The sequence below is a fragment of the Ptychodera flava genome, chromosome 8 (assembly GCF_041260155.1).
Source record: "Ptychodera flava strain L36383 chromosome 8, AS_Pfla_20210202, whole genome shotgun sequence".
In the NCBI taxonomy this organism is placed as follows: domain Eukaryota; kingdom Metazoa; phylum Hemichordata; class Enteropneusta; family Ptychoderidae; genus Ptychodera; species Ptychodera flava.
Window position 1 is genome coordinate 9,959,580 of NC_091935.1, and position 14,100 is coordinate 9,973,679.

A 14,100-nucleotide genomic window follows, 5' to 3' on the forward strand; every position below is an offset into this window, starting at 1 on the left:
AAAGTAGGGACATTTGAGAATAATGTAAAACACACAAAGAATATGAGGAAGAGAAAACTATTTTTTACATTTCTGTATAGAATTCCTGTTAGGCTTCATAATGGGATAACAGGTCTTGGGAATTTAGAACGAAAACCATAGACATCACTGGACATGGAAGACATGCAGGGAGTCAAGACACAGCAATATGAAAAGTAACGTTTTATTTATGCATTTCATCAGAACATAGTTTGCTGATAATTACCATTCGGCTGAATCAGGACTGCATTGTTGCACGCAAAAAGCAACATATTTTATAATACACAAGAGAAATATATACAAACATTTAAAAAGTAATTACTTGGCAATTGATAATGGAAACAGATTTGGTTTCTCCGATCATTAGACAAAATATGCATGGGAAATTAAACCCTACATCTCTGATAAAAATATGATTGGACAAAGAATGTGATAGTAGCGAACTAAGGATCCCTTGGAACATGAGAAGGAAACGAAACGTTCTGGTTTCTTTCGAAAAAAAGGCTATGGCGCTGTCGAGAATATCTAATTGCTATATCATAGACAAAAAAATCGATTTCAAAACCTCTACTTCCTTCCGATAAGACGATGAATGAGTTGCACTTGGCATGTTGTGGACATAACGCGTACGTCACACCAAATATTGTTCATGTTTGGGGTCTTTAACTCAGTCCTAAAATTCTGAACTATAGCAAGGTAAGGTTATTTTGTTCTGTGTGTAAACTCTCTGGAAACACTTTTTTAAAGTTTACAACTTTGAAACGGAAACAGAAAAGAAAACTCCGCACACAGAGATGTCTTTCAAAAATTGTATTGCAACCATTAATCTTGCAAATTTCGACGGAAATCTAACAGCCCCATTACAGGATGTGGGAAATTCATTGTTTTGTAAATATCACGTATTTATACGATTACAGTAAATAGAAATACACACATCATAGATTAGGCTATATACTTTTAAAAATATATTTACAATACAGATAGCTCGATCAATACTTGATCAATAACAATGATTTTAAAGAAGTTTTTTCTTGTGCCAGAGTTCTCTTCGATATCTGGCTGAGCACCGGGTGCACCATCTATAGCGACATACATATTGCTGTAATTTTCTAATCAACATCTGGACGTAAGATCCGTCCACGCAAATATCATCAATAAAATTGTCTTCTTATCGATTCAGGAGGATAGCTGTTACAGGGGACAAATCTGAAATGGCGTAATGCTAAGAACGCCATATGCCCAATTTTGTTGCCTATACTCTTTTACAGCAACGTGTCAATCTTTAGCTGGGCATCGTTCCTTATAAACTTGCAATACATATGGTATGTACAAGAGTGAAACAATAGCTTGGACTACTGCCAAATTGTCATTATTATGAAAATATGGCAACACCAAAAGTAACAGTTCAAGACTTTGAATACATAAAGCTGAAAATAACCGGGATGGATTACAACATTTCCAAACATTATTAAGAATTTCATGAAGGCACTGTTAAGTTTGTACAAGAGGTTCTACATATACTAGATAATTAGATGTTCCCAGGTGCGTTCATTAATAATAATGTACACTACTGTTGGTTTAAGAATCCTTAGAGTGCAAAACTTTATTCGCTGGTTCATTTTCCGTGATATGGTGTTGTGGGATATGTTGAAGAACGAGTGAAATTTACCAACGAGAAAGTACGTCGCGCGTAAGTAGTAACAATAAGGCAAAATAGGGCAATAAGTCAAAAAATTCACTTCCAATCTCTCAGTGATACAGAGCGCATTCATCGCAGAATTTGAATATGAAAATAATTAAATACATCAAGGAATAGTAAGTTTTTAGCACCCTTTCAAGTGTTATATAATCAAAAGGGCTGATTGATCACTCTGCTTTCTAAGATTAGTGATATGCTCAATAAAAGGCAAATTGTACATTCTACTCGCAAAGTTGAGAGTTGTTTTGAATGAGTGGAAGTAAACCGCGGTTAACTCTCCTGTATGCACAGTTGGACATCCTTTTCATTGCTTCACGTGAACAGCCAAATGACGTGCACACTGGCAAATCTATGGGACGTTTTTAAAGGATGCAGCTTTATTATTTGCACGTCATAGTTCCGCCTTTCCGTCGGCAATGCCCCCTTCCGGAAAAACGCCTTCAATGTCCAAGTTTGCCGCATCTTCGTCGAGCTCGTCTTCGGCACCCGTGTACTTCTTGGCCCTCTCCTTCTTCTTTCTCCTTGCGGTACACGTCGGTCATGTATTTGTCGAACGCGGCTTGCTGCTCTGGCGTATCCGCAACGTTGATCCAATTGTTGGCAATCCATTTGGTGCCTCTATGGACGTCGCATCCGCCATGGAGCGTGTAGTTGTCCATATCACCTATCCAGCCTGGTCGAACAGAAAACACAAACCAGAGGGCGAAATGTCATTTCTCTGACAGGGACTCAATATCTAATCTGAAAACCTATATAATACGAATAATTTATGTTGTTCTGCGATGCATTTCAGAGATATAAGTTCCAATCCCAACATTCTTCAATATTTGTGTTGGCTGTCTGAGAATACGCAAGTGTGAAAGTTGTGTTTTTGTTTGCAAAATGAAACCATCGAAAATATGATATTCGCGGCTTTGTGTTTTATAGAACGAACGACTTGAATCTTGTATGCTGTTCTTCATGTTAAACACGCACACTCTTCGTAAAGACAAACGAGAATAGCAGTGTATTGTGTGGACAAAAGAGGTTTATACAACCCTAAATCTGCTTAGATTCAAAGCTATCTGGTCACGATATGAAGAACCTTTATATAGACAAATGCAAGTTCTTTCAAATGTAAGACTATGCTAGCTTTATTTCTGGCACTGTTTAGCACATCAGCTTCAAAGCGCTGTGGCTTGTTATCTCTGAGTATATTTCTGTGAAATGCAGGAAGATATGGCATGGTATTGGTTAGAAAAGAAAGCAATGGCGTCCGGCTCTATACTGAATATTGCGCAATTACCCGTTTCTCCGTCGACATAGTGGTTGTACCACATCACAGCTTTTCCCTTTTCGGGTTTGACCACAACGTTGGAATCAAGGCAGTGTGAGCTGAGGTCATACAGCCGGTTACCAGCCGCCCTCAGCGTCTGTGGAGAGATCAAATAAGAAAGTTTAATAAGACGCAAATAAGGTAGAGCTAGAGATAAGACGAACCACAATATTCCATAACTATTCCAGTTGTGAATCGGAATCGGAAGGAAGAACCCGATCAATATTAAGGACTTTGTTTGCACATTTTGCGAATCGTGACTTTGATATCTTTGACTAAAATTTCTCAAGAAACTGATTATAGGGCAATAGCTGCAACTTTTGATCACATTTTTTTACTATTTTTGTTTTACATGTCTCACTACAGTTTCTAATTCTACTCCTCAAAGCATATTGAGATGCGCAGTGTTCAGCTTGTTAACTATTCTTGTACATGTGCATACCTCATTGATATTGTTGACCTATGAATTCTGGCCCGGACTAGAATTCAAATGTAAACACTACGAGTGCATTATACGCGAACAGTCCCTGTGTTGACGAGCTACATGTAAATTGTGTGTCTTTCAACATACTTTGCGGGTTAAAACAAGAACTGCAATTGATATACAAAATCAATGGTGAGAACGTACCAGAAGGTACAACTACTAAAATTAGTTTATGTGAGAATTTTAATGAATTATTTTTCACTGGCACGATCCGCGAATACAGAGTTACCGTGTAATCATCCAATTCATCGTGAATATCATTAGGTTTCGGTGAACGCCAGTAATTATGCAGTTGTCTACACGGCAATTCGTAATTCGAGAAATAGAGTAGCTGTGTTTGACATCACTTTTTCACAAGTTTTATTTATGGAGTAATTTATTATTTGCAGGATCTGTGAAGCACACTGGTATGGTAGGGAGATAGATAAGACATACGCCATCATGTTGTACAACAGTCCACTACACTTGCCGCGACATGAGAGTTTAAGTAATTTCTTCCATCCAGAAAAAAAATGTATGTTATTCAGAACAACAAACCGCAAACTTCATAAAGTGAGCTTTTTTTACATCCACACAGGCGTAATTTGTATTGTTTTACTTCGTAAATAATATATGATATATACATAGATGATTCGGATTCTCAAAATATAACAATACTTTATTGATCCCCTGCTTATGTGGATTAATTTTAAACCCCACGGAGGAAATTAAATTTCATCTCTTGTTTTCCTAATAATAATTTTCCCTTAAAGATATACTGTCACCTGTTATAATTTTGCCACAGCTACCACGGTAAGAGAAAATCTAACCGATCACAGATTTTAAGCGCGTGGCCGCTTTTTAAAAACAGCGCCCTCACATGGGCATTTTGAATACAAAGGTACGCCCCTTTGACCATATATGGGCATATTTAGATTACAGGTGACTGTATACCTTTAAGAGTTAACGTCTGGACTGGCGGCCATTTTGAATTTCAAATTTGAAATTAAATGTCGGTAAAATGTACGCAATTTGATTCTCTACAACCAAAATTTGCTTGGACGCCCCTTATATTTATTGTTGATTTCTGAAGTGAACGATTTACTGTTTACTTGAAGAAAGTTTGAGCAAAAGCTTGAAACTTTCCGTCTCGAGTCATGTGCAAAGGAACCAAGTTGAGCATGCGCACAAATGACCTCGGGTATCAACAACGACCTGTGTGATTTTTTGTCGATGAGGGCGTTTGCTTAAAGAATAAGTGACGCTTGAAGTGGGTGGACTACTACATTATGATTGGATTCTATTATACATTGTCTTGTAAATAGAACGAAAACGTGTTTCAAATCAAATGGCATGAATTAATAACGACTCACCTCTACTGTAAATGTTTCGTTATTTGCCACAGGAAAAGCTGTTTCACCGCCGTCCTCTACGTCATTTAAATAATACAATATTGTCATGTACCTAGAAGGGGAGTGAAAAGCAAATTTCAGGAATGAAATTATTATGAGATGACAAATTGGAAAAATTGTCTTAGAAGAGTCTTTTTTCCATGACAGCAACGGAAGGCTTTGTTGAGTTTAGCCACGGTTCCTCCACAACTTTTGTGGAGGGACCGTGGTTTAGCTTATAAGGAGAAAAGGCTCGCTAAATACGTGTGTCCCTCGTTGGAACGCGTTATCCCTTAACCTTGATGGCACCAAAATTGTTAAACTTTTACCAGTTCCGGCTTTTTAATCTGAATCAAACAAAACAAGCGAAAACAAATGTAAACAGACAAACATTTAGCTAAACATGGGTACAAATACGCAGGTATGAAGAAAACGGGCAAATTTTCAAAAAATAGCGCATACGCAAAAAATTAGCCCATACGCAATTATTGTTTTCTAACCTGCAGAGTCTGTACGTCATATTGGTATGGTCTGTGTAATTGAAACCCATTTGTCCGCAGGTGATATTCGGACCGATCTCTCTGTCTTCCGAGTCGTAATGAGCATGATAGTGACCGCCTACTTCATAGTACACGACCTAATGCAAAAATGAAATCGGAAGAATCCGAAATAGCAAAAAAAGATGAAATGTGTATCGGCGTAGCTGGAACGCGTCAATTAGCAAAGTTGCAAACGGCGTTTGGATACCAAAGATTGTGGCCAAAACCATAAGGCTGAAAAGAAAAGAAAAGGTTTGTTTATCATCCCCGCTTCAGCCGTTGACTTTACGTTCGCTCGGACAGAAAATGAACATGAAAAAATCTCACCGCGCTTCGAATTCGCACGGCAGATATTGTTAATAGCTATAGGGTTACGTGTACACACTGTACGGTTCTGAAGTAAACAGATTGTCGCCATCTTCCACTTGACACTCAGTAGGATTTACTACAGTGCTTAAATGTTCTTGTTTTCGTTATCTTTACTATTTTCGTTTCCGGAAGTCGGATCTTGTTAATTGAAATAAAAACTGAAATAGAGTAACGACCTAAAACAACACGTAACCGCTCAAAGGGTCTTTTATCAGGAGGTATACTACTGACAAGGGAAATTATACCTTTATTGAGGAAAATGAAAGTACTAACATCATAAATAGCAGCATTTTTGTAAGCTTTAACCCTTTGAGTGCTATAGTCATTTTTGTCACCTTTAAAAAATATAATGCAAGCTATTTTTTTTTAAATCTAGACATTTTTGTTCAGATTATCACCAAAATTTTGATAAAAAACTGAAGGCAATTACAAGTTATGTCCGTTTGATTAAAAATCATCAACACTATTACAGAAAAAATCATAATAATTGGTAAATGTCGCACTAAATTTTTGAGGGAAAAATTATATCACTCAAAGGTTTAAGCATTCGTCAATGTAGGGTGAACATATTAAAGCTACGGCTGCACTGAAGTGAGAATCATGCAATCGGAGAATATACCTGCAGTTGTTCACTGTATTCAATTACGTTCCTCGGTAGTCTTGTGAGCTTGATCACTCTCTCTCGTAGCGCCCTCAATACAGGATTGTCTGTGGTGGTCTGTTGCAGCCATGTTTGTTTGCTGTGGCGTATTTTATTTGCTCCACTGTTCGAAGTCCTTTCATCCATCCACTCACGTATACTCGTTTCATTCAGAGCCACGAATTCTTTCACGTTTAGCATATCTGAAAGTGATTGCAGCGCCGCCAAGTGTTACATTACCCAATTCGGGAGCTGTGGCTGATAGAAATGGAATACTCTTTTTCGCTAAGCACAAACGTCAACTAATAGTTCATCGATCCTCTCACGAAGTTAACATTTCCAACAGGTTATAGTTATAAACAAAACAGAGCCCTTTAAATCCGCTGAAAAGATAGATTCACTACAAATCTCCGTGGACAGTGTAAGACAGAAAGGGAATGAGATACTTATTGCGATAAATCGCACTCTGGAGAAATAAATTCAATTAATCGAAGGTCGTAAAAGCGAATCACGCACGGGGTAATGATTTAACCCGGTTCAAGATATACAACAGCGATCTAATGTCGAGTCAAGCTTTCTGTACATACCTACTGAAGCGACTGTCATGTACAGAGATATTTCAATTATCTCTCTCTCTCTCTCTCTCTCTCTCTCTCTCTCTCTCTCTCTCTCTCTCTCTCTCTCTCTCTCTCTCTCTCTCTCTCTCTCATGAAGTCACGCGTGTTTTGGAAGAAGTCACGCGTGTCTTGGAAGAAATCACGCGTGGTTTGGAAGAGGTAAGCTGTAAAAGGATAACATTGAAAAGCGACTCTCCAGGGAGTGACCTCAAATTACTCACCGTCACCATCATGATCCATATGCAAATCTTTGTACCTATACGATTAAAGACAGACGTAGAAATTCTTAAGGCAATAAAACATTGAATGGTCGTCAACAATCTACCTAGTGTAATCGAGTTTTAGGTTACTACCGTGAAAATTAAACAAAAGTAATAGTTCTTCGTAAATCATAACCAACTAGAAATCAAGGATTACATCAGAACAGAACCTTCTGAGACGTTGGGAGTGAGATATATTGAATGGTTTGATGAGTTCAAGAAAGTACAAGATATTAACGAAAGACCGCCATTTCTGACAACATAGGAAAATACGGCCTCACAGGATGTGTTTTCTATGCTATAATATGAATACATTTAGAGTAAAAAGCTCTGGTTAATGTCTTCAGAAACTTCTCCTCACAGTAAGCGTGTAATCTATATCTGGAGAAGACTTCTCGGTCTTCCCCATTTTGTAAGTGCGCCATGTATGCTCGCGATGTCGTGTCTCTGGGTTAGGTTATTAGGCGTAATACGTACAGTTTCAAGTGTCGGCTTGAAAACTCATCAAATGTATTACTTGCTGCTATCTGTTCATCGGATAGGGTGACAGATTGTACATTCTTTAAGCTTTGGAGAAAGCAACTGTATCTCCTGTAATTGTTTTTTCGTGTGTATTTTTAACAATGTTAAACTTTTCTGGAAAAGGATATATCAAGGGAACTGAGTGAATTTTCCAAGAGACCATATTTGGATTGAAATGTCCTCTACCACGTGGCAATCAAGTTCAGTATTATCTTGACACACAGTATATTCATATCTAACATTTTGCAGTAACTTTTCTACATCATGACCTTTCTTTTGTAATTTGTCTCCTATACATGGCATTAGATGTTCACTGGACACAGGTCAGTCGATTATGGAGATGTTGGAACTGAGTGCACATTTAATATTGACATCAACAGGTACTGCGGACAGACTGAACGTTTGTCTTTACCTCTTTGGGTGGAGAATATGATACCGCTGTCGACAGAGCCAAAACGCATTATCACATGATTATACAGTGATTTTACCTTCAAACTTACTGGCTTTTTAATGAAGTGTATTTTGGATTAGCAAGCGACTCCTCTCTATTTCAAATATTAATTCCGAGTAAAATAAACCCCATTCAAAGCGCCTGATCCATTTATTCAAGATGTCACGGCTCCAGAACGGCGGCTACCTGTCTGGATCTTCGTGCTATTGATGTAACAATTTCAATTTCCCGCGGATTTATTACTGTGCACAATCAATCATTATGCTTCTGTTTTGGAAGACATGATTTCCCCATTTTATTTCGCAGAGCCTAAGAACACTGTGAGCTTACAATTGCAAGCCTTAAAGACAACCGTAAAATCGACGTCTATGTGTTCAGCTTCAAAGTTGCGCGGTATATCTAGTGCAGACCAAGCAAGCACAAACTAAGCTGTGTAGGTCTGACTGTTTGTGTGTCAGTCTTTTGCAAGTGCTACTGGGAATGTTTGCTGTCGAGGGAAAGACCAGTAGATCTTGGGAGTGGGTGGTCAAAAACAGACAAAAATTGAAACTAGTTTGCAAAAAATAAAAAAAAATAAAAGAATAAAAAAAAGACGATAAATCTGACAGTTTCCTTAGAAAAGAAATAGCACATCATGACTCACTTGGAAATTTTTTTTCAAAAATTTACAATTGTGTAAACAATATATTCACAATCCGATTGTGACCACCCCAACCTCCAAAGATCTAATGGTCCGTCCCTAAGGACAAAGAAAATGGCGGACGCGGCAACTGACAACTTAGCGAGAACATTTCTTCAATCAAATCATTCTCACTACACAACTCTCGTTAAATCGTTCCCTCCGCCTCACTTAACGATGTCGCCAAATCTATCGGCGGTGACGAACAAGGTTGAGACCTTGTCAATAACAGAATTTCGATCAATGATAACGGTTATTAAGTGAGGAAGCTGACACGCGATCTCCAACATCGCTTACGCCCGGATCGACATTAAACGGAAACCTGGAAAACGATTTTTCTACGATGCTGGTTTCTACAGCCGACTTTGCAGTCGACTTTGTCAGTGTATTGGAAAAATCTTGTTGTGATTACAACTTATATTGTGTATGGTGTATTACACGAACGGTAATACAGCGTTCTGATAACAATCGCATCTCCATGAAAGAAAATCTCATTAAAATTTCATCTAAAGTTAAGCTTGACTGAAAAGCCAACATTTCCTTATGTTTCTAATCAAAGAAAAGACCTTCGGTTGTTGCTAGTCTGGCAATCGATCAAAACGTGTATTAGATGCAGCCTTCAGACGAAATTACGTTTCTGTAACATACTCCGGAGGACAATTTATTGATTTGCCGCTATTTTCTGCCATATAACAAGGGGATTAATTTCTTTGAATCTAATCAAGTCAATTTCTTACACACCTTCGCTGTATCTCGAGAATGATCATCGTTTTTGTAATATATTCATTGACGGAACGACCTGTAGTGACGACCTGACGAACCGACTCTGGTGCCACTTTACTGTGAAGTAGTCTACGCAGAAAGTCTCACGAAATACGATAGAACTGACCTTAAACAAATCACAAAAATGTTCCTATTTCTGTACTCCTTCAACAAATTTCAGACTACTTAAATAATGTCGCCAAGAAACTTAGTGGTGTATTCTACGTTTCTTGCAAACTACAGCATGTTGGTTGCTTTTCTCTCCTTGTTGGATAGATTATCAAATTTAGGTCATTAACTTTGCATATAATTATACATATTTACAAACATACACATAATACAGGATTGCAGAGCAATATTGCAATAAAAATGATAACACATCAAGCATGTTTTGTACATATTACTCGAGTTTCACGCACTCACGCGATCGTTAGATAGGTCGATTTTAATGATTAGTCTCTCTCTCTCTCTCTCTCTCTCTCTCTCTCTCTCTCTCTCTCTCTATATATATATATAATATATATGTGTGTGTATGTGTTTGTGTGTGTGTGTGTGTGTGTGTGTGTGGAAGAATACTTGCCTATCGTTTATCTTTCTGATGATAGGCAATGAGGCAATGTATCCGTCGAAAAATTGCGTAAGAGTATGTTTTCTCTCGTAAATCGTAAATCGTAACTCGTGATGATTATTTTCATTTTCTTCATCTATCACCCGTTGAAAAGATATTCTGTGAGCGCTAAATTCTCTAAGCTCCGAACAGATGTGACCTGTCCAGAAGCTGCGCGCAGCTTCACGTGGGCGGTTATACCCTACACAACTGGGGAGCCGAACCACTCCCGTGAGAAATTTAAACACATTTGGCAGAACACTTCTAGAGTTTCCCCACGCGGAAGGCAGCATTGGAGAGAAGATTGAATTATTCCCAATATCCCGTCTGCCTTTGCAATCGCTAGGATACCCTATGTGCTGCTACTGACTTCTTCAAGGGCAGATGACCCCGCCACGTTATTAATTTTGATCCTAAAACCAGAAAAACTAGGCTGCGAATAAATTCGGGAGGAAAATTGAATTAAAGAAGAAAATACATGCTGACAAAATAATGAATTATTATAATCACAGCGTTATGAGCTTTCTTGTGAGTAGATTCTAAGACGGGCGAAAAGTGAGCGGCACCTCTTATATATGGATAATTTTCTTTCTTTCGGTGTCAATAGTATCCGGACCTTTCGTATACGTTTGGCATCGATCCGGTATCTTGTTCAACATTTAAGGCGGATCAGAACGTCTGTAGTGTTGTAAATGTGTGATTACGCCTGCAGTCGCATTTGTATTGATGTGTATTATATCTACGGAGACACTAAAACAGAATTTAACTCTCGAGACTTAAAGAGTTCAATCGCAGATTTACAACCAGGGAGTGCCGATTCGCTCCACGTCGTACATAAGTATGGAAAACACGGTCAAACAATTGTCTACGATTGGCTTTATGTTAAGGTGTAGAAGTATGGAAACACATTTTATGTGTTGTGATGGCATTACTTTGATGCACTGATTGATCAATAGGCCGCAACTTCTCGAAGCACGCTGACCAATACTGAATGTATGTGCACGTACATACAGTTTGTTACGTACATACAGTTTGGTTAAGTGTTATTACACATTGGGTCAGTATTACATATTAGGTTAATTATACATATTGGGGTGATATATTTGTCGACGTGCTTCAAGAGACTCGGAACCTTTGTAGAGAGTAATAAATCTATAGTAATGACAGGAAAGAAAATGTCAATGTTTGTTTTCACAGATAAGAAGAGGTGCAAAACGTGGATGCAAGGCAAAACCGATTTATCCACATTATTGTTCTTTCTAGAAAGCCAGATGCAAAGAACTTACAACGTAAAAGGTCCATTCTGCCAGACGTGTCTGGCAAAAATTGAACAGGCACATGTCATTTAAAGAATAAGAACTAGTTTTCCGTTTTAAGGAGAACAGGTCGGGCAGTAAGAAGTGCTAAGTAATGGACATTGAAAGATGTTCAACCTACATTTGTCTTATGTCATTCGGAGAGAAGAAACCTCCGTGCGCTACTTCAAGACTGTTGATGATCTGTGTGAGGGATAAAGAAAACATGAAGCATTAGCATAGCTACAACCACCTGCGTCTACCATTATCAAAGTAAATGTCAATCAGGCGGAGACGAAATCCACTTTGAAACATTCAAAGCATGTAGGATACTCAAATATTATGTTCCTCTCCGTCTGACGCTGAAAGTTAGATAGCTACGTGAATGGATTTATAATGCCGAGCAACTGACAAAAGGATAGCATAAGAGTAAACGTTTGGAAGTTATTCAGCAAATTTCGTCTTCCTTCTCATTCGCTGAACTAATGCCACCGGATTTTTAAAGCCTACTTAAAAATATATTGCAATTACTGCCGTGGTATAGCATCTTCTAAAACACGGTCGTGCTCACAGCACGTTTGTTCTGTCTACGTGAGCTGAATAATGATCGTCTAGGGAAACGATGTAGACGATCCCACATCTAAACCGTCGTTATTGACAACATTCTTGCAATTTATAGAAAACAGAATAACCATCGTAATAAAATCGTGTGACCGAGAGATGTTCTTTCTGAGCGATTTATGGAAAGTATAATGTATGTACTCTAGAAATATATCTTACACTGCATAGTTTTAGTCCATGGGACAGATCGTAATCTTAAAATTTACTTAAAAATGACTTTAAATTGTAGCCTTTTCACACATATGTTACCCTTGATTAATGTGGAGAAATGAGAGGCGTACTCGACCAATTTCTTCAATCTTCAAACGATCTTTATTTATTGCAGATTGAATAAATTGGTCGAGTACACCTTTCATTTCTCCACACTGTGTCAAGAATTTGCTGTACTCTCGCTTCTCCCTGATGACTTCAACACTTGCAGTTGGACTGAGTCTATTTCTGGAATTCCGTACTTGATTATTGGTATTTGGATTTCAATCAAGGGAAATAACAGTGATCGATTAACTGTAGGATCTGATTAAACTTGTAGCCTCCTCAATACGATCTTCAGATGATACAAAACACTGACATACTATATGATATCATGTTTAATTTTAGAGTAATTCTTGCAGAAATTTTTGTCGTCACTAAGTTAACAATAGTGACTTCAGAAAATTGTATGAAAACCTTCGGATGTAGTCAGGACCCTAATAGGTTCATAGAAAATTAAACACGAAAACAAATCTTTGGCAGGTGAGAACATGTTGACATACTCTTCACAATATGACGTCAGATACCATCAATTGATATTTATTGTTTAGATTGTAACATATTCCGAGTGTGAGATGTAGATTGGTTTATGCTGGTGCAAAAAAAATGCTTAAGGATGTGCTCACTGCTTTCGCAACACTTAACATCACCTTGTCGCTCTGCAACAAAAATTCATCATGGTTTCCTTGTACGTATTTTGCGGTATTGTCTTCTGTTGTACGCCCTTTTGCTTTATATTGTTTGCGCGTATAGACTTGGGATAATTTGGGATACATAAGTATGTTGGTTCCAACCACAAATTTTAATCGCATATCAAAACACGATGTTCAGAAAAAACTTTTATGACTATATAGAGAGATGTAGGCGAAAAGAGGAAGAGGGTACATTTATAACTACTAAACTAGGTAGTCCATTTACAGTGCGGTTGATTAAAATACAAGAGCTGTCTTTGTTACCACTTAGACAAGAAACACTGATTAAAACATGTCCGTGTTTTCCCCATGGACAAAATGTAAATGGAAGTTACAATTTTTGTATCGACACACTCAGTCTAGATTTATAATTAGGTGACTCTCATAAAACGTTAAACCCGTCCTACGTAAAGTACTTTCAATTAATTTAGGGAACTGCATTGCTAACGTTTTATGACCCCCTTGTACAATCAATCCAAAACAAGTACGAGCAACTTTCCCCTAATGGCCATCCGTTAAACTATGATTGATAATATTTATTAATTTGCAAAGTTTAACACACGGCTTTAATATCATAATAATGTGTTATATGTCGTATGTTGAGTTTCTGTATCCAGTGATAAGGCTGAAAAGGCCAGTATGTTAAATTTTGATGAATTTTCCACGGTTTTTATTTTTATGTCAACTATACTTTCTTTTAATTACTCCAAAAATTATGTTGATATATTCGGTCGATTCTGCTAGTGCATTTGTAACTTCATTGTTATTATTGATATGTGAATTGAATTCTGGCCCGGACAAGAATTTAAATGTAAGCAATATAGTGCATTTTACTCGAATAGACGCAGTGGCGGCAAGTTAAATAGGGGATGTTTTAACATGCTTGAGTTTTTGCAGAAGAACAAGAACTT

At 37.7% G+C, this 14,100-nt stretch overlaps 1 protein-coding gene across 1 annotated transcript in view; it reads right to left on the reverse strand.

Moving 5' to 3' along the window:
- Positions 1 to 186: 186 nt before the first annotated feature.
- Positions 187 to 14,100, reverse strand: part of LOC139138431 (transmembrane prolyl 4-hydroxylase-like) — a 66,932-nt gene continuing 53,018 nt past the window's right edge. The window contains exons 4-10 of the mRNA XM_070706816.1: positions 11,770 to 11,831; positions 7,273 to 7,307; positions 6,414 to 6,637; positions 5,387 to 5,523; positions 4,869 to 4,959; positions 3,003 to 3,129; positions 187 to 2,390 (exon numbers count right to left, since the gene is read on the reverse strand). Coding sequence (XP_070562917.1) covers positions 2,158 to 2,390; positions 3,003 to 3,129; positions 4,869 to 4,959; positions 5,387 to 5,523; positions 6,414 to 6,637; positions 7,273 to 7,307; positions 11,770 to 11,831 — 909 coding nt within the window. The 3' untranslated portion in view covers positions 187 to 2,157. The remainder of the gene's footprint in view (positions 2,391 to 3,002; positions 3,130 to 4,868; positions 4,960 to 5,386; positions 5,524 to 6,413; positions 6,638 to 7,272; positions 7,308 to 11,769; positions 11,832 to 14,100) is intronic.